The sequence below is a fragment of the Pogona vitticeps genome, chromosome 10, assembly GCF_051106095.1.
Source record: "Pogona vitticeps strain Pit_001003342236 chromosome 10, PviZW2.1, whole genome shotgun sequence".
Lineage (NCBI taxonomy): Eukaryota > Metazoa > Chordata > Lepidosauria > Squamata > Agamidae > Pogona > Pogona vitticeps.
In genome coordinates this window covers 23,769,903-23,797,508 of record NC_135792.1, presented here as the reverse complement: position 1 = coordinate 23,797,508, position 27,606 = coordinate 23,769,903, and the positions used below count along the sequence as shown (strand labels likewise).

Here is a 27,606-nt window from a genome sequence, read left to right as displayed (position 1 = left end):
GTGCTCATTCCCGTCTCCAAGCTGTAGAGCCAGCGTTTGTCCGAAGGCAGTTTCCATGGTCACGTGGCCAGCGCGACTAGACACTTCCCACCGAGGTGGTACCTATTTATCTACTTGCATTTTTACATGCTTTCAAACTGCTAGGTTGGCAAGTCTTGTCTATAATTGACATGGGATTAATGATAGCATTTAGCCCAGCTTCATGGTTAGAATTAGAAGAGGTAGCCATGTCAGTGTGTGCAAGCACATCATTAATGTTGTGGCACTTTCCAGCAGCTAGTCTTTAAGGTGCCACAACGGTTTTGCCTTTTCTATTTTATATTTTTCTTTCATTTCTACCTGATATCCGAGTTAGAAAAGAAAGCTCAATATTTCCTTCATCGCCTATTACAGACTTCCTTCCTCAGCCAAGTGCCCTCCAGATGTGTGGCACTCTAACTCCCATCAGTTCAAGCCAGGCAGGTGGCTGTGATGGGACTTGTAGTATCACACACTTGGAGGGAAACGGATGGGTAAGGCTGAACCACCTGTAGTGACATGGAAAAACCCTGATAAAGCCTCTTCTTGCTTCACTTAAACAGCCCCAGGGCTGACTCGTACTGTACCTTGATGGGAGACTTGGTCGGAAATCTGCCCTCCCCTGCATGATCAACCTCACCTTGAATTCTTTCTTGGAAGAAAAGAAGGGCAGAAATATGATAAATTGAGCTACTGCTCTTTCAAGTTACCATTAGCCCGAGCTGACTTAAGTTGCCAGCAGTGCAGAGCCACGCGGGGTTACTCAGAAACCTAAGACTGCCATCCAGTGGTATAGTGGAGCCAGTGTTCACCCTATGAGTTTGGAACATCCTTTGCTACCCCCTTTTTCCTGGCTTCTCTGTTCCCTCTGAACTTAGCTGCAATCCTCAGAGCAGCTGGATGAGAAAAGGATTTTCCCAAGAACAATATAGTATAATGTTGCAAGTGATCCTTATTGTAATGCAAAGTGTTTGTGGGTGCTCTGGTCTTGAATGGGCAATTAAGTGACACTGGCTTTACAAAAGACCTGCTTCTCCTCTGTTGATTTGGACTGATTCAGCTATCTGCATTTTTGGTCTCTTCTTGTTAGGGAGTGGTGGTGGGGAGGGACTGGCTAGCAATTATGATCAACACCTGCCCCTTTGCTGGTCAATGACCGTAATAAAACATTTATTATTATTATAATGCCACCCTGCCCCTCCACAGTCACCATGGAACCACGGCTGTCATCCTATGTCCAGTTTCCAGGAAACAGACACTTTGGTTTAAGTAGACATGCCTAGCATTTTGTTGAGCACCCTCCATGGGCTGATGTACCCATTTATAGAGATGCTATGGCTTGTGGTCCTAGATGTTTGGTTTTTTTAAAAAATAATAATAATAATTTGGAGTGCAACAACAAGCAAGGATTGCAATCTCTCCCTACCGTCCAGATTATGCACTTTGCTTTGGTTTGGATCTCCCTCCCCCCCCCCGAGCCCAGGAAAAACAAAACCCTGTGGGCAAACTTCACCTTTAGCAAAATCTGTTTAGCTGCATCCGTCCCCCCCTCTCCCCATTTTAAATAGTGGGGGCAAACTCTGTTTTATTCCTTAGCCCAGAGGGGCTCCTTGTTATTACAGCACCGGGGAGACTTTCCTCTCCAGGGAGGGCTTGTTGTTGAACCAAGATCCTCTGTTGGGACGCGTGTTCTTCTGGACCAGGAAAAAAAGAAGAGAAGGAGGGAGAGAGAGAGAGAGAATGATGAAACAGGGTGGGTCTTCCCACTCTTAAAACCCTTGTAAGCAGCATTTCAGGCTTCGTTGGTGCATCAAACAAAGGGACCTTGTGCGCAACTTGTAGGGCTGGAGTGGGATGCTGGAGTTGGGGTAGAGGAAGATAAAAGGAGGGCCACGTTTCTGGCCATGGGCTTCTTCCCATCTTTGTTCTGCTGGCCAGGTCACTGACTAAAATGTGACAGAGGAAAGGAAGGGCTGCAAGCCGGCCGTCTCCGTGTTGGTGCCACCTGAGCTGTTTTGCTTTGGCTGCTCCTTCCTGCCGAAACTGCACCAAGTCGAGCATCAAACAGGCAGACGAGACTTTCTATAGAACAGTGGAACAAGCACTTTCTGGTTTCCAGCTGTAGTGGGCATCTTTACCTGTTGGAATCAGGAAAAAAGCTCTCATAGAACACTGCTCAGAATTGACTTGAGGGTGCACGAGGATGACGATTTACACCTTGGGGAGTTGGGAGCTCTTGTCGGTGAACGAGACAGCCCACCCATGTGTCTGTGGTTCTCCACCTGTCCCAGTTTCTTTGTTTTCAGCTTAAAATGATGAGGGATAGCACCTTGATCTGCCTCCTCCGTTGTTTTGAGCGAAAACAAAACAAAAACTATGGCATGGGCATGCGAAAAGGGTGAGTCGGTCCAAATCCAGATTATTAATCTTTTTTTAAGCTTTGCCTGGGTGAAACGCTAGGAAGAAAAACTTCCAGAACACGGCCAAACAGCCTGAAAAAAAAAACTTACAACCACCATCGAATCCCGGCCATGAAAGCCTTTAAAAATACGAGCCTTTGAGAATCGTACTTTGCCTTGTCTGGTTTTTTTTTTTCCCCTGGAGCATGGATGCTTTCGTTAGTGGCATCCATGGCTAGAGGAGGGTGGCTGCTCCGCGAGGATCTTGCTGGTAAACGGGCTCTGTGTTTTTATTCCCTAGGCCTCTCTCCTCCAGCCTATGCCGCCTTCCAGACCGCGGCGGCTGCCGTCCTCCCGGCAGAAGCCGCCATATACCAGTCCCAAGCGCTCCTGCCTCAAACTCGGACCCAGCAGGCGTCAGCCGCGGCCGCTGTTGCTGCCGCCGCCGCTACTCCGGCGGTTACTTACTACCCAGCGCAGGCTGCTCAGCTTTATATGAACTACACAGCTTACTACCCCAGGTAGGACCAGACTCGATTCTTTCCTTTTTGGGGGCTCCTAATAGGTTAGGTCTCTGGCGCTGGAGCCAGAGGTTGGGAGTTCGATTCCCCACTTCTGTGCCTCCTGTGAAGCATGGCCAGCCCGTGTGGCCTTGGGCAAGCTGTACACAGTCCCAGGGCACCCCCCCCCAGAAGAATGCCTTATAGATGAACATAACTGCTCCCCTGGAAAATGAACACTACAAAGGGAATCTCCCTGTGGACTTAGTTGTGTGTGTGTGTGTGTGTGTGTGTGTGTATCGAAGCCTTTGGGTCCAAGGGTGTTACTCTCTTTCAGCCCACCGGTCTCCCCAACCACCGTGGGGTACCTAGCAGCTCCCCAGGCGGCGGTGGCGGCCGCCGCCTCGGCCACGCACACTCCGATGCTGCCCCAGCCTGCGGCCCTTGTCCGAATGCAGGGACTGCCCTACAACGCCGGCATGAAGGAGATCCTCAGCTTCTTCCAGGGCTATCAGGTCAGTGGCCGTTTCTCCCCCCCCCCGCCCCCGTTACTGCCGCTTGTTGTTGCGATCTTGTTCCTCAACAGCGAGCTCTGGATTGAGCTTTCCAGAGCTAGAGGTTTGGGAAGGGGGCAGGTTTTGGGCTCACAATAACGTGGGGCTCGTAATAAAAGGTTGGTCCTGTGTCTGCTGCCTGTTATCTTCCAGGGTATTCCATATCGTGTTTGTTTGCGTTGTTTGCTTGTTCATTCATTGGTTCCTTCCTTCCTTCAATCATCAGCTCCTTCCTTCCTTCCTTCAATCATCAGCTCCTTCCTTCCTTCCTTCAATCATCAGCTCCTTCCTTCCTTCCTTCCTTCCTTCCTTCAGTCATCAGCTCCTTCCTTCCTTCCTTCCTTCCTACTTACCTACCTACTTACTTTGTGCAAATTACTGGGCAACCTCTAGATGTTTTGGGCTACAACACCCCTAACCCCTGACCCCTGGCCATGCTGACTAAGGCTGATGAGAGTGGTAATAATCCAAAACCCCAGGGGGGAGAAGCCCCTGCTTGCCAAACTCTACTGTAGAGTTCTCAAAGGCGGGAGGAGGGGGGGAGGAGGGGAGAGATGGCGATGCCCTCATTCCTTCTCCTCCTCCTTTTCTCAAGCCTCAATGTTCTGATGGCCCCTGTGAGGAATGAAGTGTGCAGCCCAAGCCCACTGAAGCAACATTGGAAAAGGAGACCATCTATCTCTTCATTAATTCCATTTGTATCCCGTCTTTCCTCCAATACACTGAAGGTGGCGCTTTATCTTCACAGTCGCTCTGTGAAGGGGGCCCGGCTAAGAGAAAATGGCTCACCCATGGCCAGTTTCGTGGCTTCATGGCAGCTAGAACATGCGGGCATTCCAAGTGTCCGTCTAGTTACAACCCACTTGATGACGTCAGATTACCTTGCTAGCCATTTTCTCCTCTCCGTTGCCTCTTCTCCCTGTATGACCAGTTTTCCATCCTGCCTCACAAAATCTGCCAAGCATCTGGGGTTGCTGTTCATGCTGAGCTCCCTCAAGGCATCTTTGGATTCCTTACTGGGTGAATGAATGTTTTCCCCATTTTGTGTGGGGTGTGTTTTGGGAGCTTCCTCCCAGGTAGGCGATATCTCCCTTTCCTGCATGGATGTGTCATTTTGGTTACTTAAATCTCCAAGGACAGAGATTGAGTTTGCTGCTAATATGCATTATTACTCCGGGAGGCAGTCGAAGACAGGAGGGCCTGGCATGCTCTGGTCCATGGGGTCACGAAGAATCGGACACGACTTAACAACTAAACAGCAGCAGCAACAACAACAACTAATATGCATGTAATCTAGCTCAAAGTATTTTAGAAATTCGTATTGGCCACAATTCTATTACCAGTTTCCGTTTTCTAAGTGTAGTTGCCTTAAATCTGGGTGGCAAAAGGCCGCTAGTTAGCAACGTGCTGGTTGCGTTCTTGAGCTTGTGCACACGCAGGAAAAGCAACCGGCACTTTGTTAATGAGTAAGTCACTTGCTGCCAAGATGTAATGGATTTTCCTTACACAAATATAAGTTAACTATAGGTTTCTAGACACTTTTCCTCGGCCAAATCAAACACTTGTAAAGGGAGGGTCACGCTTGTGGCTTAAGTTTTTGTTATCCCAAACCTACTCAAAATGTCGAAATCTGCTGGCCAACTAAATGGGGCGGGTGACACTTTTAGACAGCCAACATGCTTTTATTTTCTTCATTGTTGCAGAGCCTATTGATTTCCTGATCAATTCTCATCTAGATCATTACACTTATGAAAAATTCATCGTCCTGTTGGCCTGCCCAGTGCATTTGTGTGGCTAGAGCATCACCACGTGTCTAAATTCCGCCCCCCCCAATCTTCTCAAAACAACCCTATCCTACTTTAAGAGTCTTTAGAATGAATTACTCATTTGCTCATTCCAGAATCTATTTTTGAACTTGCCCTGTGCTGCTGCGTCTAATTGAATTATCCTCTCACTGTTTATCATGTGAAGAACTTAGCCTATATATTTAGATGCTCTGCTGCCATTGGCTAGTTGGGGATTGATTGAATGACAGTGGGGAGGGCACAGGGAGGCTATTGCAGGGTATTGTCCTGACAAACCTAGGGTTTTCGTGCATGCCACGTGGATCCACATGGCTCTGCTCTGGCTTTCAAGGATGCCACCTGAACCCCTTTTCACTGTCCGGAAATTCCAACAGAGTCTTATGGTATGAGATAGAGATAGAGAGTTGGGCCAGCTGCCTCCTGTGACAGACGCAGGGGGCAGCCTCTTGGCTGTTGGCCATGAGCTACATGCCTGCATGCCGTACAACTTTTCTTGAGTCCCGACCCATTGTCTTGGGGTGGCAGAGGAGACTATCCTGTTACTGTTCTGGGTGGACCAATGGTCTACTCCCAACATATGGTTGGAGGGTGCAAAGGGGTAAACCAATTTTTTTTCCATATTATTGGCCCCCAATGCAGCATATACGCAGTGGGGGAAATGGGCAGGCTTAAAAAGTAGAGTAGACATTGTCTAGATGGGCGGCATATAAGTTGGATGGATGGATGGATGGATGGATGGATGGATGGATGGATGGATGGATGGATGGATGGATGGATGGATGGATGGATGGATGGATGGATGGATGGATGGATGGATGGATGGATGGAATTGTGTCCTCTGGGGGCCATTTAGCCATGTTTTGAGGACTTCCACGGACACACCCCAATTCCTCAAAAAGGAAAATAATGGACCATGACTTAAAACCAAAACTCCTACATTGTATAAGAACGGGAGAGTGAAGGGCACAGGAGTGGCTATCGCTCTCCAAGGATGAGCATGTGTGATCACTGGATCATGGACGCTGGCGCACCCAACGCTAGAGGAAGTCCCATGGGTCAGGTAGGGTGTGGTCACACGCATCCACAGCAAGACGAGATGGTGAGCAGCCGTTGTCCATCTACAGAGGATCCCAGGGACAAAGGGGGGGGGAGAGAATGTCAGCCTGCTTGCATGTGGCTGGTGCACGCTTCCAGTGTTGGGACCATGGCAGAAATTTTAAAGGGGAGTAACTGCAGCAGTTAGTTCTGGAGTTCACTGTCCTCGTCCATCCGTTTCCCCCGCCCCCCCAAAAAAGTTTATTTTCCATGATCTGGTGGAGATGCATACTTACTGCTTCCCTGGGCAGGCAGATTCACTTTGTTGTCTTTTATGCAATTCACACAGTTCAGGCGTCTCAGTTTGAAAAACCAGAATCTATAATTTCAAAGTGGCTGTGAGTTTTGTTTCGTGTTGCTTTTTTTGCATTCCTGTTCATGTTACGGTTTTGGGTTGTGTCTGGTTTCCGAATTGTTTTCCATGGTTGTTGTACCCCGATAGTTTTGTTAGAGGGAAGCATGAACAGATAGATATGGGGTTGGTCATTTTTCACATCTCTCCTTTTTAGGAAAGGAATAATAACGTAGATCCAAAGCAATACGTACAAAATTCTTTGCAGTGCAGTCTTTTTATACAGATGTTGTATATATCTTTCCAGCCTGTCTGTGTCACATAGTCTTGCCTATAAGTTATAGGAGCTTAATATTTTGTTTTTTTTAGAACAAATTTGGTAGCCGGGGTTGTCTGCAAACAGTTCTGCTATAAAAAGTGGAGAACACAATACAGGAGTCCAGGAGCCTCTCTCCTGCCCCCCCCCCCCCCCATAATGAGGCAGCATTGTGGTGGACTTTGCTGGGATTAAGGGTTTTCTTTCGCATATGTTTGTGAACAAAAGTACGTTTCTTCTGTGGACCTCTGTAGAAACCAGACACCTTGCATGGCCCCCATTAGAGGTTCATTTCCAGTCTACATCAGAATCTTCTTCTTGCTCATTTTGTTTCTATTTAAGTTGGGGGTAGAAGTTAGAGAAAGAAGCTCTGGTATGCCCCCTCATACTGCAGTCCTTGGATCAGAACTGCAGTCCTTACAAAGCTGTACTCCGATTTAAAATAATAAGCGTTTAGCCATTGTGGTTCTAGAAACTGAAATCAGACCGTTGCCTCTAAATCTCTCCACCCTTCATAGGGTCAGGAATTATCAGCAGTTTTCACTGGGACCTCAAATCATGTATTTCTTTCTTTCCATTCAGCGCTTTTTCAAATGCTCCTGTTTCTGTCCCACAGAGCTTCTTTGTTCAAGATTATGCCCTTAGTAAATCAAAGCCCTAAATATCAGATTCAGAGTAATACAGAGCCGCATACTCAGCCGAAAGTGCAGTTGAACAAGCATACGAAAATGTGTTTGCGTGATTCCTTTTTCGTACCTGTTTTTGAACAGGGGAGAAGCAAACCCTATTCAATTGGATATTCACAAATCCTGATATCAATATTCACACTGAATGTTGCTGAATTTTGCTTTATTCTTCTGAGTCTTGCTTTACTCTGAATCTGATGTTTGGGGGTTTAGTATTTACATGTATGTGTTGATCTGGGGAGGCAAGGAGGAGGGCTTTTTTCATCAATGCCCGGGTTTTGAAATGTGAATATTGGTTAGCATTCACACCATTGCAAAACTGATTCAATTTTTTATGATAGTTTGGGCATGGGCGTGTAATGAGACCAGTCACTCCTCCTTAGTAGTTAGGAAATAAATGTTTGCTCCTTGGCAAATTAAAACATGCCGTGTGAGTTGCAGGACTTCAGTTGACATAGTCTAGGTCAGTGGTTCTCAAACTAGGGTCCCAGAAATCCTGGGCCAGCAGAGCAAGGGATGAAGGCTTCTGGGAATTTCAGTCCAAGAACATCTGGGAAACCTAGTTGGAGAACCACTGGCTAGTTGATGAGGAGGAAACATCTCTGCCTGCCTTGTACAGCCATGGACATTTTTCACTGACGTGTAGGTCAAGTTCACCAAAGTCTGGTCTCTCTGCTGACTCTTGTTTCCTGGTATGGCATGCTCCAGCTTTCCTAAGACACTTTCCACTGCACTGTGGCTCAGCTTGGTGTACAGCAGTGGTGGCGTGTTGTAGGGCTGAATTTCCCATCAGTTCTCACCACTGGCTATGGTCGGTAGGGACAAATAAGGGTTATAATTCAACAGCATCTGGCGGGTGATGAGTTGCCAACCCAAATGGCAAGAGTCTTGGGTGCCTGCTTCTTATTTTGGTCTTGTTTTAACACAGAAGCTTATTTGTCCCTTTTGTTAACATGGTACAAGTTGGGCAAAATTAGTGTTTCGGACAGCTCTCAGAATCTCCCACCCCAAATTTGCTGTGGTCCAAAACTGTCATATTCCCAAATTCTCACATATGCCATCCCCAATTATCTTGTGTGCAAATAAGGATGGCCTATATGTTGCAACTAAGCTGGTTGGGTTGCAGGATACGACACTCTTATTTCCAGAAGACAGCGGCACTTCTATTGTTGACTTCTCCAGCCTCGCCACCTTTGTTTAGAAAGATGTTTAAGACAGTGGGTAGGAAGAGACAACGGCTTGAGATCCTGGCGCTTCTGTCACCATAGAGCCCAACAACACCCTTTGCCTGCAGGATCGCTTGTTCCGAGATGTCAGGGCCGGTCCTGCCATCAGGCAGAAGGCGGCTACCGCCTCAGGCAGCAGGGGTTCGTAATGGCAGCTTCCCAGTTGTTCTTCCTGCAGGTAAACTGGGGGAAAGCTATCCCATTGCTAGGGTTGAAGGAAGGTTCAGATGTCAGGCCATTTGGCTTCTGTAGAAGGAATATCAGGAATTGCTCCCAGGTTTTAAGATCACTAGGAGAGGCCTTTCTCTTAGTCCCAGCACCTTCTCAGGTGCATTTGGTGGGGACACAGGAGAGGGCCTTCTCTGTTGCTGCTCCCAGACTTTGGAACTCCCTCCCACTGGAGGCCAGCCTGGCCCCATCTTTGCTGTCTTTCCCCAAGCAGGCAAAGACTTTTCTCTTCTGGCAAGTTTTCCTTCAGTGATTGGCTGCCTGAGTGGGGTTTTTCTTAATGTTTTACTTTACTGCTTTGAATATGTTGGTGGTGTTGCTTTTGTCTACCGCCTTTTAGTGTGGTGTTTGTTTGATTCTTTCCAGCATTTTTATACTTACTGTTTTTAGCTTCTGGTATTGTCTTTTAATGATGTAAGCCACTTTGTGTCCTTCTTAAGAAGGAAGGAAAGGTAAAAATGTTTTGAATGAGTAAATAAAGAAACACTCAACATCCCCTCTCCACCATGAACATCTGGAGAACTGCCAACAGTCCAGGTAGCTCCTATTGGGCTCGGCTGGCCAACAGTCTGATCAATGCAGGGAGAAGTTATGCTTCTGGACCACGAGTTCCAGGCTCCTCTGTTCTGGGAGCTGTGGTCCTACAAAGCCAGGTTTCCAAGCTGTGACTCAGTCTAAAGCCTACGCCCCTACTTGTTCTGGATACCTGTCACTGCAAGCCATGTTTTCAATTCATTGTGGGCTCTAGTTTTGATGAGCCTCTTTTCCAAGTGAAGTTTGCATAGCGCTGCTCCGTGTGCCTTGCCAGCACAAGACAACCTGCCCCTTCTCTCGCTGATCTTGTGTATCACACTTGTACTGTAGTATGCGCCCGACGACTACAATGGCCTTATTCAGCTGAACGACCAAGCGAGGAGTGTGTTACAAGCACCGAAAGACTGGGTTTGCTTGTAAGTGTTTGTAACCTCCGGTGAAAAGGTAAGCACAGACCGGGCAGAAGTGTGGAGCCTTCGGTGGTGAATGGAAGTGATCTTGTTGTGGGAAATGATTCTTTCTCCCCCATCCCACCCCCACCCTTTTTGGCCTGTTTGTCTGCATCCTCCCTTTGGGACTCTGCTTGCTAACATATGCTTGCTTAGGTGCCTGCATGAATCAACTAATCTAGTGGCCGTGTTGATGGTGATTATAATAATGGGGCTGGGTTAAGGGTTCAGGTTTGTGCTTCTGGAGGAATGTTGGGTTTATCGTATCTGCTTGGGATTCTTTCTTTTTGAAAATGTTTAAAGAAAAATGATCATGATTTGTACTGGCTGGGCCACATGTATCTAACAGCATCCTTCTGTTCCTTCCATTGATGGACTTTGTAAAGGAAAAATGTCATGTTTCTGTGCAACGGGGGGGGGGGGAGTGGGGTAGATAGCAATCAGTAGTTAACGATTTTTTCCCCTTCCAATTTAAGAAGATAAGATAAGATAAGAAGAAGATAAGAAATTTATTTGTCATTGCACTCACAAGTGGGTGCAACGAAATGAGGTGCTCTTCCCCAAGGTAAAACTGGACAACACCACTACAAAAAAAGTTAAAAATATACACAACACTCACTCATTTATGACATTCTGTGCTCTTGTGTAAAGGACTGTGGTTTAAATTCCTTTTCTTTCTCTTCAAAACTGTAAACAGACAAGGGCCATGGTGACTTCCAGGGTGTGCTTGTAAAAGTTACTCTTCAGGATAACTGGAGGCTTCAAAAAGTAACTTTTCCAAGCTTCTAGATAGGTTGGACTGCAACCTCATTAATTCCACAGCCAGTTGTGATAGTCTGTGTTTTTAATTATCTCCTTGGCTGTGGAGGGACCCAGCCTTCAGGTATATGGACGACTCCAGACCCAGGCGCTGAGCATCCGCACCATGTTCCGGACCTTGACAAGTAGATAACTAGCCAAAATGTGAACAGCATTGCAATAAGAATATAAGGAACTGAGTGTGGCTGGATTTGAGACACTGAAGGTTGGGGCCAATGGCCAGGTCCCCCCCCCCCCCCCAGAATTCCATTTCTTTGAAAACCTGAGAACTAGTACCATGTCTGTGCTTTCTAATGTGCCCGTGTTCACAAACAGGCAGTGTTGCCTTCTGTTTTCAAGATGTGGCTACCATCATTCCAAGGGGAAGAGGAAGACCCAGAAGTCCTTGATACTTAAAGTAAAATTAGGGCAAATCTCCAAAGCCTCCTTTCCTCATTAGCAACCCTGTTCTAAACAGGAGGGAAAAGGGAGCGGGCTAGTGGCATTAATCAGATTGCAAGGGAGGGGGAAAGAGATTTCCAGGGAGGGCTAACTGGGAAAAACATGTAAACGCGAGGACTGTGTTATCTGTGAATCCAATTTTATTCCAGATGGTGGTTATATTTTTTCCTACACTTTAGGTTTTAAGAAATACTGTCCTGGGAGGTTGCATTAGAGGCAAATATGAACTTCCTGCCTCACCTCCTCCTCAAACGTGTTCAGGAGTTTCTTTGCCCATTTAACAGGCAGCCAAAGCAATGGATTGAGGTGGGCAGGGTTGAGGGTCCAGATGAGACTTGTTTATAGCCTGTAACTGCAGAGGAAAGTGTGCTGGTGCCTTTAAAATTGGATGCCTCGGACCAACTGTAGCACTTCTCCCTGACATGCTAGTTTTCTGTGTGCAGGATTACCCACCCAACCACCCACCCTCGTTTCCCAGAGGAAGGTTTGCAGCCGCCCCTGGATTCCCTTCCAGAAGGACCGTTGTTACTGGTTATTTTATTGACTAGCTCTAAAGAACCTCCTGCATTTGAGCCTTGAGGAAGCTAGCAAGACAAATGCAGTTCAGCTGGGCCATACTGCTGCCCCTTGCCTTAAACGTGAAGGAAATCATTGTGTCTTCTCTGACACTAAAGCTCTTGTAAAATGTAATCTCGTGTCACTTCGGAGTGGCGTTTTGATCTCGCAGCTCTAGCCACCCTTGGGCAAATCCAGGTGATTTCCCCCTCCGTCTCGGGATTTTTGTTTGTTTTCAAAGTCTATTCTCCAAGCAGCTATTCTAATTTCTCGCAATGCCTTGCAACAATGCTGTATCAGCTGCCTAGAAAACCCCAAGAGACACCTCTGCCCAAGGAGGCTGAACAGAGGGAGTTTTAGCTCAGGCTCCCTGAAGCGTGGGAGGGGCAGGCCTGGCGAAGGTTTTTGGAGGGGGAATCACAAAGGTCAAGAAAGATAGGCACCGATCATCCAGGAGGCGACAGCCATACCTCTCGACAGCAAGGGGTTCTCCGCTCCCTCCAGGGGCCCTTCTGCCTTTTCCTCCCTCTGTGCTCAGGCGGCCCCTTTGACCTTCCCTTCCCTCTTTGCAGCTTCACACAGACGCCATCCTCCCGCTCTACAACTTCAGCGGCCAGCTCAGTGGAGAAGCTCTGGTCACTTTCCCCAGCCTGGACTTGGCCAAGAAGGCTGTGGCTGAGCGGAGCGGATGCCTCTTGGGGAACCACTGTGTGGAACTCTGCCTGATCTAGTCGGGGAGAACCCCCCTCCTCCCCGGGGACCTCCAGGCCATCGGCGGGATGGAGTCAAGAACAACCCTCTCTCTCTCTCTCTCTCTCACCCCATTAGTGCCTCTTAAGAACAACTGTGCCTCCCTGCACCCAAGCGCCTTCTCCACGGGCTGTAGTTAGGGCGGCCGTCCTTACCAAACCGCATCCATCAAGAGGAGTGGCCGAGAAGGCCACCGACATACCCTCCATAATAGAAAGTTGTTCTAGAATGCTTGATTTTTGTGGGTGTTGCTATGATGGCCCCTACCCCCTGTTAAATTGAGGAGAGTCTGTGGCATTACAGCCACTGTGGACAAATCTTTTTATTTTATCTTTAAAAATTGGAGAGGAAAATGAGAAACCTCTGGATCACTTTCACATTATTGTTTTATTTCAAGTCAAAATATGCCAAATACCTGTCTTGATATTTTGGGGGGGGGGTAGGGGTGGATTCAGAAGCCCCTTTCTTCAAAGGAGGGGCCATGGAAAGACTAGTTTTTTGAAAGCAAAGTTATTTGAATGTTTATATTCCCTTTCCTAAGCTAAAGATCAGCATGGGAAATTGCATTCAAACAAAATAGTAACAGAAGCTTATAAGTTTTTTTTATATATATAAAACCTTTTTGTGAGGTGCAAAACAACTAAGTAATTAAATAAAGCCATATCCAAGCTGCCAACTATTAAACCAAACAAAGAGACCAAGAATTTTTTTAAAAACCTCACTAGGACAAGAATATACATAAATGTTGAGGACTAGTAAATTATATATTTTGTTTTATTTAAGCTTGTTTAGCTCTCAGATACTGTATTAAAACATTTTTGCTCTAGGTTAATGTGCATGCCATTTGTTTACAGCATTATACTTTATCTGTATATTGTGAAGCAACAAGAGGAAATGAAATCTAAGTCTAATTAGTGCATGTCTCCTTTTTTTTTAAAAAAAATGTCTGTATATACATGTTCAAAGAATACAGTTTTATGTGCGTAATATGTGTCAAACTAACTACTGTAGGAGCACTCTATAATTTTGATTTTACTGTGCCTTGATCAGGACTTCCTCAAAATGTGCAATAACTGCGTAAGGAATTAGATGGAGCCCCATTTTATAAGTGGCTCTTTGTAAGTGCCTGTGGACACAGGGAACTTTTGTTTGTTTGTTTGTTTTGCTAAGTGTACAACTTTTGAGTAATACTTAAAAAGGGAATCAGACTCCCACCCCCATCCTGAAACAATGATGTATGCTTCTTTATATAAGAAATTAAAAAAAGATGCTTGCAGAAAGAATGTCAGTTTTCTTGAACTCTTTGGCCACTTTGAATTGGAAACTGGAGAGGAGCAGAACACTGGAAAGTGGGGGTGTAGATTTATGGGCCACGTTACCAACTTCTGTGTTACTTTTCATGACATTGACTGTTGAGTGTACAGTACTGCTGTGGTGAAGGCTGGTTATTCCCATTGATCTTGCACAGGCAGTGAATCTGTTCCCGGTTTTGGTACAAACTGCAAACTTTTAAACAAGGCTAACCTATTTGCTTTCAAGTGAGCATTTACCAAAGGTGATCTGTGGGGGGGGTGTCCCTGCCAGAGGCACAGAACTGCATCAGAAGAGGGGTGCTGCCTCAGGCAAAAGCGTTAAGGTCCCATGGGGCTTTATGCATCCGCTCAGGGGCGCAAGCCAACTCATAGGAGGCTTCATTGAGTTAGACAGCAAAGCGCAGCTACTGCTTTGAAGAATCCCAGGCATTCCATCCTCCAGATTTGCATTGATTGTTGTTTTTTTTTTTAATTAAAACATTATCAACTCCCATCTTTCTGAGAAAAAAAAAGATCCAGGGTGGATTACAACATTGAAAAAGTGGTTATTTAAATTCCCAGTTCTGAGCTTTGCTGCTAGGTGTGCCAACTGAGCTATTCCATCACCACCACAGATCCTGCATCCCTACAGGAGGCAACCCTCAAAAATGTGAGGTTAAATGATCCTTTAACCTCAGCCTCCATCTAGAAGGTTTAACTTTGGCATCTTACAGCTTTAATATCTGGCCATAGGACACTATTTGTGTTTCTGTACCCAACCCGAGGTCTCGTAACATCCAGCCAGGGGAAGCGCTCTTGGAAAACACGAAAGCTCACCCGCTTGGGGTGTTTCGGTGGGCCAGGAAAAGTATTGTTTTCCCTGCTATGGTGAGTAATGGGGTTGCGTTTCTATTTAAATTTGGATGATTTTTTTTTTTTAATTGGCAGCTAAAAGCACAGTATATATGCAATGGGTAAGAAACCATCTGGTTTCCTTTTGAGGAGGCCTAAGAAATGTGCCACTAATTCATACTGCCAGAAGGTGGCCCCTTTGTACTGAGTTTAAGAAAACAGCATGCAGATCAAAGAGCTGCTGGTGGATGTCTGGGAGGCAGTGGAAGACAGGAGGGCCTGGCGTGCTCTGGTCCATGAAGTTGCATCCATAGGAGCAAAAACAGCTGATGATTCTGTTGGTTTTTCATGACACCAAAAATCGCTGCTTCCTGTGCCCGCCTCAGTCTGCCTAATGGTAGGGCTGGCCCTAGCTCGAATCTGAAGCGTGATGGCATGCCACGACCGCCAGCAAATTTCCCAGAACTGTTTTAAAAGTGTTAGCCTTCCATTTTTCAGATCTGGGAACAAACATCTTGAACAGAAAGACATAACATGCAGCACGGCACACCAAACAAGGTAGACAACCACCAAGAAATTCAGTATTTCATGGCTTTCCCATATTGTGGTCTTTCTGAATTATTATGGCTGCCCACTCCCAATTCTAATCCATCTCTCTAATTACATTCATTAGGGTATATAGACACAATGTACTCTTTATGGCAGAATATGTGTGTGGGGGGGGAGTAGCTTCTCTGCATTTTTGAGTGTTCTGGCATTTTAGTTTATTGCGGGTACCATTTGTCCTAATGCACAATACAGAAAAAAGTTACTGCATGCTTGGAAATGTATAAATGATGGTTCTAACCCCATACCTGAAATAGTCATTTAATGGATGTTGCTGGCAAGAGAGAGGGAGAGGTTAGTCTGAGAGGTGTCAAGGGAGGAAACGGAGAATGAAGACTGCCTTTAATAGCTCTTTGATCAAGATGAAGGTAAGACCAATTCCCAGATAGAAGCCAGAAAGGGAAAGGATGCCTGCTGACCCAGAGACACCCCCCCTCTCAGTACTGCAAATGGGTGAGTGTGGGGACAGTTCCCATATCTGAGCACAAAATGCTTGATATATAGGTAGAAAAGAGCTTTATTGAGAGCACAACCAGGGGGCTCTGAGTGTTTGGAAACATTTTCCTTCTAGAAGAACTGGGAGGGCGTCATTTTCAAACGTAATTCATTCATTTCATTGGTTAGTTTTTGAAGAGGAAGACTTCACTGCTATTTTTAATAACTTGTTACATTGTTTGTGCTGCTTGCTACTTTTCTGACACTTTTTATTACTGTGGGGGGGAAATAAGAGTAATAAAAGAATGGAATCAAAACATCAAGAAAACTGTTTACACCAGTAAAGGGACTTCAGCCTTTCCTGTTGCCATTTTTGAAATGCAACTTCACTCTACCTTCATGATCTGCAACAAAGTAACTAGTTATAGGTAATTATGTTACTTGTAGCTACCAAGCTCTGTTGTTACTGTAGATTATGAATTCCCAGAATTTCCCAGCCAGACTCTAGGAGGTATGGTAAAATGGATGCTCCTGACTGTGCTTGCTCAGTACAATAAAGGCTTTATCTACCTCAACACTGGAGTGTGTGTGTGTGTATGACGTTGGTGAGAAAGATGTTTCTCACTGCCAGATAATTAGGATCAGCTCTGCTCATTTGGCACTTGAAAAAGTGTCAAGTGAACAGATTGAGAAAAGAGAAACAGGAAGAGGAAATGACACAGGCAAACCTAGACTGGCTTCGACCATGCTTTTTTCATGGAGAGGTTAAAGGTAAAAGCAATGGGATCATTACTGGAAGTATGCAAGGCATTTCTAGATTCTAGAAATCTAGTTTTTCACTGCAGAGGACAGGGTTGTTAGTCTAGATCGGTGGTGCCCAACCTTGGGTAACCTGTGTGTTCTTGGGATGCACTTCCCAGAATCCTTTACCAGCAGCTGTACTGGCTGGGGTTTCTGGGAGTTGCAGTCACAGAATACCTGGAACCACTGATGAAGAGCATGAATTGCGAATGTGTGGCTCTCCAGATGTTCAGGATGCAACTTCCCTCAGCCTTGTAATCAAACTAAAGATATAACTCCCTATTTATTGTTCTGCCTCCTTTATATGGACTTCAGCGATTTTTGTCATCTACCACCCAGTCATTTCTCAACTGCACTTCTGAGGAGTATTAGATTTGCTCACTAATCTTTTTTTTTTAATCACACATGTTGTAGCACTGCCACAAGTATGAGCAGTGAGTCTAGACGGTTGTCGTGATTGGACTGATTATAAGTGTCCAAACAAGCTATTATAGTTCTTTTTAAAATTAGGGTGAAAATGCATAGACAGCATTTTGAACACTTGAACCTATCTTCCCCAACCTAGAGTCCTCCTGATGGGTTGTACCATTGTTCTTCCACTCAAAATGGCCAAGACTTTTAGTTCTAGGATGCCAATTAGATGAAGCATGTCTTCAAAATACAGATGAAACCAGTCAATCTACCAAGTTAAAAGGGCAAACGTGTCTTGTGTCACAATTGTTCATTTGGAAGGGAATGACGCCTAGAATAAGTCATGGACTAATTGCCCTTCTGTGACACAGCAGAGGTATGGGGCATTTCATTTTATGGAGGGGGGCACAAGTTAATTACACTCCCTCTTCTCCACTATAACAGCTCACTCTAGCAACAGCTGATTGCATAAAATGAGGAAGCTCAAGGCAAACTAACCTTCTGTCAATTGATCTGCAGTTTCTGGTGTTGCATTCTAATTACCTCTTAATTACAGGGCAAGAATGTGGAGCAGGGTTCAAGACTCTGAAGCTATATTTAGAAAGCATCACTGCTTTGACATGAAGTCATGTGGACTTACATCCACCCCTACCCCATTTATATCTCCAGAGCCATCTATAAAGAGGGAGACATCAGCCAGGAGACTAATCCTAAATTAGTCAGTGCTCTTGTGAGGTCATAGGGTTTGGATCCTCACACTTTCCACACCAAGGCAGATGCAAGTGTTTCACCTGAAGGATTCAGAATTTCCAGTTTGTGAATTCTGCAAGTTAACATGTTTGGAGCACGAGCTCCATCTTTTGCTAGAACAATACTTGTTGTCTTGGAAGGTTTGGGTAACTGTAAAGACATTAGCCATCTTGTCTTCCAAGCACCATAAGCAATGAAGTCATCACCTAAAGCAGGAACAGCCCAACAAACCATCGTCTGTTGCTTATTGCAACATCCACTTGGCCCCTCTTTCTCCCAAGAAACCAGAATAATAAGTAGGGTCATTTTTTTTGTCTGTTGGGGAAAACCAAATTGCTGAGCTTGGACATTACAGAAAATGAAGCATGGACAGAAGGTTAGAGAATTCTGCCTTTTAACATCAAATTCTATCCCATCCATTATTTCATACAATGTCAGAGTATGAAAAGTTTCCCCAAACACTATATGCAGTTAGAGTGAAGACACGTGAACATAATTGTACCCATTTTCTTCTTTATTTCAACACTATGATTCAAGAGCCTAAAATGCAAGTTTTCCCTTTGTACTTCAGCATGTAGCACTGCAATCATAACTTACAAAAGGTTTAATACACAAAATGTACATGAAATTACAATACAAGGCTCTGTAAACATCTAGAATGTAACCTTTAGACTTAAATCATAATTGTCCCACGTTATTAAATATAAAACTTCAATCTGAACAATCTCCAAACCTCAAGGAATGACATTCACTCTGTATCAAAAATAGAGATTTCCATGATTTGTTTGCATCAGAACAAAATTTGTCTTTTTTCTTTTATCTTTGGTTTTATATAAAGGATGGCAGTTCCATTTTTCCGATGAAGAGTTTTATTACTACGAGTGCCGGACTGTGGTCAAACTTTGGTAAAAACCAAAACCTGCTTTTACAGCCCATATTAAACAGACCATAAACTGCCTTCTCAGCTGATTTACAAAAGCTCCTATTCCTTCCATAAGTACTTGCTTTTATTAATGCTTTCCATGGAGTTTTTAAAAAACTTAGTAAGTAGCATAGAAAGCAATCAGTACATCTTGAGGCAGTAGAGGCCAGTCCCAGGCTGCTCCTGAAAATTTCAAGTTGCATAGTCCAATGGAGATTGTGTGCTTTTATATCCACTACGTTATACAAGATTAACAGTCTATAGCATCACACAAGCAAAAATAAAATATAATTAAGACCCTTGTACTGAAGCTTTTACAAGGCCAATATAACCATTTCAGTACCCAAAGTTTCTATCTTTGTTTTAAATAGGAAAGCATTTCTACAGCTACAGGCATCAAGGTATTTAAAGGCATCAGAAGATTTTGTGAACAATCCACTAACTCCACTGCTGCAAGATTTTCATGCCTTTCAGTGGGTTTTTACAAGGGCTCCTGTGCAAACCTTGCTAAAACATGAAAGGCTGTCGTGCTGCAGTTCTATACTAGGTGGACTGCTCACTTAGTGCATAGCAACACAGAATTGTCTGGGTTCCCACATTTTAGGTACAATATAGTCTCCAACTACTCAGAAGGACTTAGAGGAAGAAGAGGCTGAAGCATGCACCATCAAGGAGCATGAAATTCCACAGAGTACAGAAAGCTCTGAAACTTGAAATCTCCTTGCAACCATTGATTACTGGAGACTCATATAAGCAGTAAAAAAACCTGTAATACAGCCACCATCACAAAGTATACATTAAAAGTCTTAGACTACTGAAAAAGGAGTGCTACAGCTATCACCAGCCATATTTCAGGGTATTTAAAAATGGGTTGAGGTTAGTAAACAGAAGACAGATTTATTTGCAAAGAAACTCTAAAGATGCTGCCTTTTGATTTCTAACATTTATAGAGGACTATTTAGTAATTCCAAATCAAATCAGAATACTATAGGTCAAAGGAGCTGATAAAAACATGTATGTGTGAGGAAGGGTTGCTCCACAAATTTAGAAGCCTCCCTGTTCCCACTGTTGTTGTTTTAAAATTAGTTATCCTTTATTTTATCATTTTTATTTTAATCCCATTGCTTTAAAATAAAATTCTCTTAAATTTACTTTCCAGCGTGAAGTCCCCTTTGCTGTTCAGCCAAAGATTTATTTTTTCCTAGAAAAAGACATGATCTATACACAGACCAACAAAAATCAACTCTTATCTAGTGAGGAGTCTCATGTTTCAATTCCTGTAGGCTTCAAATGATTCAGGCTTCAATAAGCTATACCACTGAATTATTTATTTATGTTCTTTATAGACTGTCTTTCTCCCCATAGGGGAAATGAAATCTTAACTTGAAATGGTGGCATTAGACAGTTTCAACTCCATTATTATCAACATCATCTTTTGATAGGGGGATCAGATTCTAAAGACAGAATGTAAACATTTCTCCTTGATCATCTGGGCTGCTAGATTTACAACAAGAGTTCTAGAAGGGCAGAGTCCCCAAGACTGTCTTGCCTGCCAGAAGTCCACGGTGGATACTGTCATTAACAATTGCTCCCTACTGCAGTGTCTTGATTTGTCGCTATACGGGGGGAAAAACCCCATAGGAACGCATTAAAACATGTTTAATGCATTCCTATGGGGGAAAAACTCACCACTATGCGGAAATCCTCCATCCGGCCGCCATTTTCGCTGCCTGGTAAGCGAGGAAAGGGCGCGAAAATGGAGCGGGTGGTCATTTTATTTACCCGGCGGCTATTTTGGAACCGCCGTTCAGCTGTTTTCTAAACATCGAAATGCGAAATGCTTACCGATCATCACAACGTGATGTTTAGCCATTTAAAACATCGCAATGCAATCGCTTTTGCGATCGCAAAAAACGTGTCGCTATGTGGGTTCGTCGTTAAATGGGGCCCTCGTTATGCGGGGCACCACTGTAAATTGCCTCTAGGACTATCACTAACCCTATCCAGAACAGCATGAGCAGCCAGGGAGGTTTGCTGAGATCTGAAATACTTTTCACTAATTAATTTTAAAAAATCTGCTGCATCCCTTCACTAATTACTGGGACTCATTCAACCACTTAAACACTGCTGTAAACAGAATGGCCACCATGCTGTTAAAAAAAAACTGGAGAACAACAGATGTAAATAATTAGATTTATTTAACAGGGGAAAACATGGTCTAATTGCAAAACCCTACCTGAGGGATTTCAAGATGGCAGGAAAAACTCTAAATGTTTCTTTAAAGAATATGTTTTTTAAAAAAAAATCCAAAAATCTTAATTAACTCCTTAAAAATGAGCTTTTATAGAAACTGTTCTGAACAAGTAAAACTGTTTCTGTTAGAAATGGCCTGTGCTGGCAAGGGCTATAAAGTTATGTTAGATTATGGAATGTCATTTCTATCCAATATTTCCATGATGGAATGGTCTCTTCACAGCCTACCAAAGATTTTCAGTGTACAAAAAACACAGATCTATATTTGGCTTTGCTTCCTAAAAATCCAGAGAAAATCCTAACAATCTTTTATACAACAAGGCTTCCAAAGGCATTGGCTTAAGATGACAGGTAATTTTTTTGCCTATGGAAGATATCTTTATAAAAAGGTTCTCTTTTCAACCATATAAGCTTAAAGGCTCTTCAAAAAGGCTCCCTAACCCCACCCCACCCTGTATACAAATTTAAATTACAATCCTAATATCTCTCCTAAGGAAAAGCAGCATATGAAGATGTGTATTTTTTTTAAAAAAATCCTCACATTCAGTACTGTGCCTATTGAGAGCAAAACTATATATTTCTCCATACAAGCATATAATATAAAAGAATTCTACTGAATGCATAAAACAAGCAAAACTCATTGGTTTTTTTTCAACGTTAAAATATATTGTGTTGCATGTGTCCATTTGTACAAAGTAATTTTTTACAAGATCCTAAAAATCCTAGAATCAGACTGCTCTGTCCCTAAGTCAGACGTGTAACCCTCCCCACCAGCCCAGTCCCCAAGAACAGCTCTACAAGGGTCCACTGTTCCAGATTATCAAGGCCACAAAAACTGGAAGCACAATAACTCTAAAGAGGGGATGAAGCATTACTGAGGGAAAGTGCCAAGTTTTCGGGATTGCTTAATTAATAAGGTCCGTCGCTACTGAACTCCATCTGATATTCCCGTCTCCAAAGATGCAGAACAAGCGTGTGGAGAATGGACGGCTACTTCTGCTCCATGAGACACAGAGATCTGTGACATATCTCTTCCTATTATTTCATTCACTAAAAACAAAATACAGAGAAAGGATTGAGATTTGCAGTTTGCATAAATAAGGTTTTTTGAGGCTTCCTTATTAATAAAAAAGAAACAAGAAATAGACTGTAATTTTAAATGATACTTTCTTCTTCTATGCATATCAGAAGCACCACAATTTAATTAATAGAATCTGATGTAAAATTAGGCAATTATCTTATATACATACATGTATACGTATTTTCTATTAGTTGAAGATACAACTGAACAAGTTTAAAGATCTCTGTAATACCAGGATAACATGCAACATGAAAACAAGTTTTGAAACAATGGAGAAGGGATGGATTCTGCAGTCTACAGGTGGAATTTTATATATTCTGAAATCAGAATAATAACAACAGTGCAGACAAGCAGTGGTGAAACAGCATCAAACCCAAATTTCAAAAGCCTGAACATGATGAGTTCTCAAGTGGTCTTAAAAGAAAAGGTTTGATACCAGCTGAGCCTCCATGCCAAGATTGAGCCCAAAGTACATACATTGCAAAGATAAAAAAGTCTTCGCTCTACTTAATACCCCAACTCATCTCTAATGGTGGAAGAAGCTAAAGAACGGCTTTTGAAGCAATTCTGAAATACTGCAGCAGAACTATGTAGAAACAGAACCTTGAAAACAAAGGAAGAAACAAAAAAAAGTCTAAATGGTACTGAAAATGACTGCAAATCAAACAGAAATTAGTCCTAACAAGAGGCATGAAACATGTAAGACACTAAAAAAACATAAGCAACACCACCACACATTCAATGCAGTAAGTACAACAGCTTATTTTTTAAAAAAACAACCCACTCAGGTAGCCAGTCACTCAGGGTAGGCTTGCTTGAAGAGAAAGGTCTTCACCTACTTGCCAAAGGACAACCAAGATGGGGCCAGCCTAGCCTCCAAGTGGGAGGGAGTTCCAAAGTCTGAGAACAGTAACAGAAAAGACCCTCTTCCGTGTACCAACCAAATGCACCTGAGAAGGTGGGGGGACCAAGAGAAAGGCCTTTCCTGATTATCTTAACACTTGGGCAGGCTCATAAAGGGAGATGCAGTCCTTGAGATAGCTTGGACCCAAGCCATTCAAAAGTTCATAGGTTAGAACCAACACCTTCAATTCAGCCCAGAAACAAATTGGCAGCCAGAGGACCTGCTGTAATGGGGGGGGGGGGGATATATGATCTCTGTAACCAGCCCCAGTCAGCAATGTCATTGTGTTAGCATTAGGCCTACTGCAGTACCAGTTGTACCTCTTCAAAATTAGAGTAAGTGTGGTGATTTTTGTTGTGTAGTCAGCTGCACAATTTCTTGGACAATGAGGTCATCCACCACACCAGTAGAATTGGGGGACTTTACTTGTACTGAGGAAGAAGTTGTGGAAATGATTGTACCACTTCTTCAATACCTGCCTGCACAATGGTAGAATTAAGCAAAACTGCAGTAGCACAAGTTTCCACTTTGCTAACATTACAAATTTTAGGTCTAACAAATTAATGATGATATATGCTTTTGGAGACTACAGTACATTTTGGCAAAGCTACCAAACTTTCTGGCCCAATAAATTCAAGGTGCTAGAAGACTCTTAAATCTCCTGTATAGAAAAGGAAAACACAGTAATCCCTTTGATCCTGTTACAGCAATAATTAAGAACTTGGCAACCATTCCTTTCTCCACCATTTTGAGTTGATGTCTCTCCTTTTATTTCCTTCATATGAAAGGAAATATCCAGGTCCTAAGAAGTGTATCACTCTAGAAAGGATAAAGCTGTAGCTTTGAATTATACTCAAAATCAGACTAGGATAAACTGTAACTGTTTCAAAGCTGAATAGATGGAAGCTCTGTGCTCAGTCCCAATTAAGAAGATCTGTTGGCCTCTTTCAGAGAAAGCCCATGTACGTGACTTGTACTTGCGAGCTTTTTTGTCCTACCTCACAGCATTACACAAAATACCTATGACCATAATGCACAATGCCACGTTTTGCAAAAAACAAACATAGCATATCAGCTCAAACAGCTCGTACCAACTGTCAAGCACAGTGGTGAAGGGGTGATAATTTGGGCCTGTTCTGCATTCACAGGACCTGGGCACCTTGCAGTCATTAAGTTGACCATTAACTTCTCCATATATCAAAGTATTCTAGAGCCAAATGTGAGGCCATCTGTCAGACAGCTAAAGTTTGGCCGAAAAAAGCATCATGCAGCAGGACCATGTTTCCAAGCACAGCAGCGAATCTACAACAGAATGGCTGAAAAAGAAAAGAATCAAGGTGTTGCAATGGCCCAGTCAAAGTCCAGACCTCAACCTGACTGAAATGCTATTGCGGGACATTAAGAGACCTGTGCATAAACAAATGCCTGCAAACCTCAAGGAACTGAAGCAATGTTGTAAAGAAGAGCGGACCTAAATTCCTCCACAACAAGTGAGAGACTGATAAAGTCATATAGAAAATGATTACTTGAAGTTATTGCTGCTAAAGATGGTTCTACAATCTACTGAATCATAGTCTACTTAGTTTTTCAACAAATGGCTTCTTCATTTTGGCTTCATTTTTGTAAAATAAATCATGACATGGTGTAATATGTCATGTGTGATTATTCATCTGAGGTCGTATTTATCTAATTTTCAGACCTGCTAAAGACTATATGGCTTTTCTTGTATCCTTATACGTAAAAACTATGGAATCCAAAGGTGGTGTACTTTCTTTCTCATGACTGTATATCCCATAAGTAGCCATCAGTGGGGCTCTCGCCAAAGTAGTTTTGCTCTCAGTTTTGAAGATTCCAAGATGTCTGCACACACACTGGAAAAAACGTGTGTGGTGCACAGAGACCATGAGAAAGACTCAGAAAATTTGGGGAGGGGGAATGAAGAGAAGCTAAGTGTGTTGCTTATATATTGCTGTAAAGGACTCTTAACTCAATTATGCAGGCCACACATTCCCCCACGAGCTAGGTCCTCATTTTATCAACTTCATAAGAATGGAAGTCTGAGTGAACCTTGAGCTGGCTATCTGCGACTGAACTCCAGGTTGTGAATACAGTTGGCTGCAATACAGTTTAAACACTTCACCATGAGGCTTTTCACAGAACACAGAAGTTCATAGAAGTCATGTAGTGATTTACACACTACATGTAACAATTACCTATTATGACAACAGTGTTACCTTATTCTTTTGTTCTACTTATCCCTTTCCATATTTCAGTTCATCTAAAGGCAGTGGCTATCATAACTCTGAGTTATGAGTAGCTGAATATTCCAAGACATCCCTTTATACTTAAGCAGCTTAGTCACAGTGTTTCTGAAGCTCTTTTAGCCAACAGCTAGAAGCTTCAAAGTCTGAAGCCCAGATTTACCTGCCCCTAGCTACCACATTAATTCAAAATGGGAATTAACAAGGAAATTATTTTTCTGCAACCATTTAGACTGATTCTGCATTCCCTCAAAAATCTCTTTGACAAAAAGGATAGTTTTGTCTTAACAAACTGATATAGAGATACATTTTGGACAAATGACACGAGAGATTCTGAAACCCCTGCTAAGTTACCATTGTCACTGGTTTGAACAACTTTCATTTTTAAATTTGAAATTTAATGCTGTGAAATTATTCCAGTATGATGGAATATCTGATTTATGGCAAAGCTAACAGGGTATGTGAAATGTTTAAAGAGTGGTTTAGCATTGCCATCTTTTTCCCCAAGAGTTTTCATGGCTGTGTGAGGCTCTGAACCCACGTCTCTTCAGTCTTAATCTGACATTCTAGCCACTATACCACACTGTTTCAACCAGAAGGATTATATCCCTCACTTTCTCTTCTTGCCTGATGAGCTAAAAGACTGAACACTGTATCAACATTTTTACAACAAGAAGGTCCCAGGATCTCTTCCACACCATTACTCTGCTGCAGTTGGTGGACCGTCTGTATCAGTGGGCTTTTTTTCTGAATGCCTTGCTTAATTACTGTGCACAAAGACAGGATTCACTGAAAAAGCATAAGGTGGTGGTTCATACGGGAAATATACTGGCAGTAGAAACATCTGTTAGGAAAAATGTATTGTTAAAACACAATTTTATAATGTTCTATGAATTCCTGTTCTGTTTACAGCACCCTTGATTTTATACATTTCTAGGCTTCATTTTTTATAAGACACTCCTGAGACAGATGGCTTTGAAGAGAGGGAAAAAAAGTAAAATGGGAATCTTGTTTACATGTAGCTTGAGAACTTGGAATTGCAAACTACTTGATTACCTGCTGACCATTTGGAAATTATTTTGAGGCTGTATAGTTGGAAGCAGAACAGGTGGCAAGTGACATCTGATAAAGTTGCTGGAACGATCCACTTTGCCTTTTGATCTTTAAAGCAGAAGTCTACTGGCAAGCTACATAAACCTGCCTTCAAGCTGCAGAACCTTTATACAAACATAAATTCTAATACTGTACAGCTGTGCCAGTATGCACTTTTCTGCAGATTAAAGACAGAGTGCAGAATGAGATGTCATAAAGGTATAGAGTTTGAAGGTATTCTCAAGTCATCTAGTCTAACCCCCTATCGATGCAAGAAGTCCACAGATTAAGCATCCCTGCTAAAAATCTGTCTAAAAACCTCTGTTGAAGCAGTCTACCACCTCCTCAGACAGTCCATTCCACTATTAAGTAGCTCCTACCATCAAGAAGTTCCTTCTAGTATCAGAATCTCTCTGTCATTTGAAGCCATTGGTTCATATCCTACCCTGTAGAAGAGCAAAAAATAAGCTTGTCCCACAATCCACATGGTAGCTCTTCTGTCACCTCTCAATCTTTTCGTCAGTATAAATATACCCCATTTTTCAACCCTTAAACAGGGCTTCATTTCTAGATCCTTTACCATCTCAGACGGTTTCATTTCAGACCCTTTACCATCCCTTTTCCCTTGGACATGTTCCAATTTGTTCATATTCTTCTTAAACAAGAGTGCCAGTACCAGGTACTGTCTTCCAGATGAAGTCTAGAAACCAGAATAGCTCCCCTGATCTGAAAATGGTGTTTCTGTTGATGTGCCTCAAACTGCATGACCATTTTTTAAACTCAAGTTTAGCTTAGCTTGTAAGAGCCCTAGATCCTTTTCGCATGCAATGATGAAAGCTGTATCTGTCCATCCTATACTTCCTATATAAATACAGAACTTTTGTTCCTCTTGAAATTCATTTTGTTTTGGTGCAATTATCCAATCTGTAAAGATAATTGTGAATCCTGATTCCATGTTCTGACATTATTAGCTGTCCTTCCCAAAGTGTTGTTATCTACAGATGTGAAGAGTGTCTACTTCATTCATTCACCCAAATCTTTATATAAATGCTGAACAGCAGGACTCCCAGGAGAACTTTGTGGAATCTACTTGTCAATTATCTGCAGGATGATGAGGAATCATTAATGAGTATGTTCCATCAACCAGTTACAAATCTAGCTTTCATTAGAATCATCTACTCCAGTGGTTCCCAACCTTTTTGGGACCGCGGACCAGCTGAGCCTCTGAGGAAGGCGGGGCACACTCTCGAGCACATGCACAGTGGTGGGGGAGTGCCCT

General features: G+C 43.2%; 2 protein-coding genes across 4 annotated transcripts in view; one reads left to right on the top strand and one right to left on the bottom strand.

Moving 5' to 3' along the window:
* ESRP2 (epithelial splicing regulatory protein 2) overlaps positions 1-13,950 on the top strand; it is a 49,716-nt gene extending 35,766 nt beyond the window's left edge. Inside the window, exons 14-17 of one of the 2 annotated variants that reach the window (XM_020805737.3) lie at positions 2,719-2,938; positions 3,255-3,432; positions 9,984-10,097; positions 12,490-12,629. In XM_020805737.3, coding sequence (XP_020661396.3) covers positions 2,719-2,938; positions 3,255-3,432; positions 9,984-10,073 — 488 coding nt within the window. In that variant the 3' untranslated portion in view covers positions 10,074-10,097; positions 12,490-12,629. Of the gene's footprint in view, positions 1-2,718; positions 2,939-3,254; positions 3,433-9,983; positions 10,098-12,489 lie in introns of both variants that reach the window. The other variant, XM_020805736.3, reaches the window with a different exon arrangement.
* A 4,360-nt stretch (positions 13,951-18,310) lies between these two features.
* The window catches only part of NFATC3 (nuclear factor of activated T cells 3), a 62,819-nt gene continuing 53,523 nt past the window's right edge, over positions 18,311-27,606 (bottom strand). For both annotated transcript variants that reach the window (XM_072980643.2, XM_072980642.2), the window contains exon 10: positions 18,311-22,039. In XM_072980643.2, the coding sequence (XP_072836744.2) occupies positions 21,915-22,039 (125 nt within the window). In that variant the 3' untranslated portion in view covers positions 18,311-21,914. The remainder of the gene's footprint in view (positions 22,040-27,606) is intronic.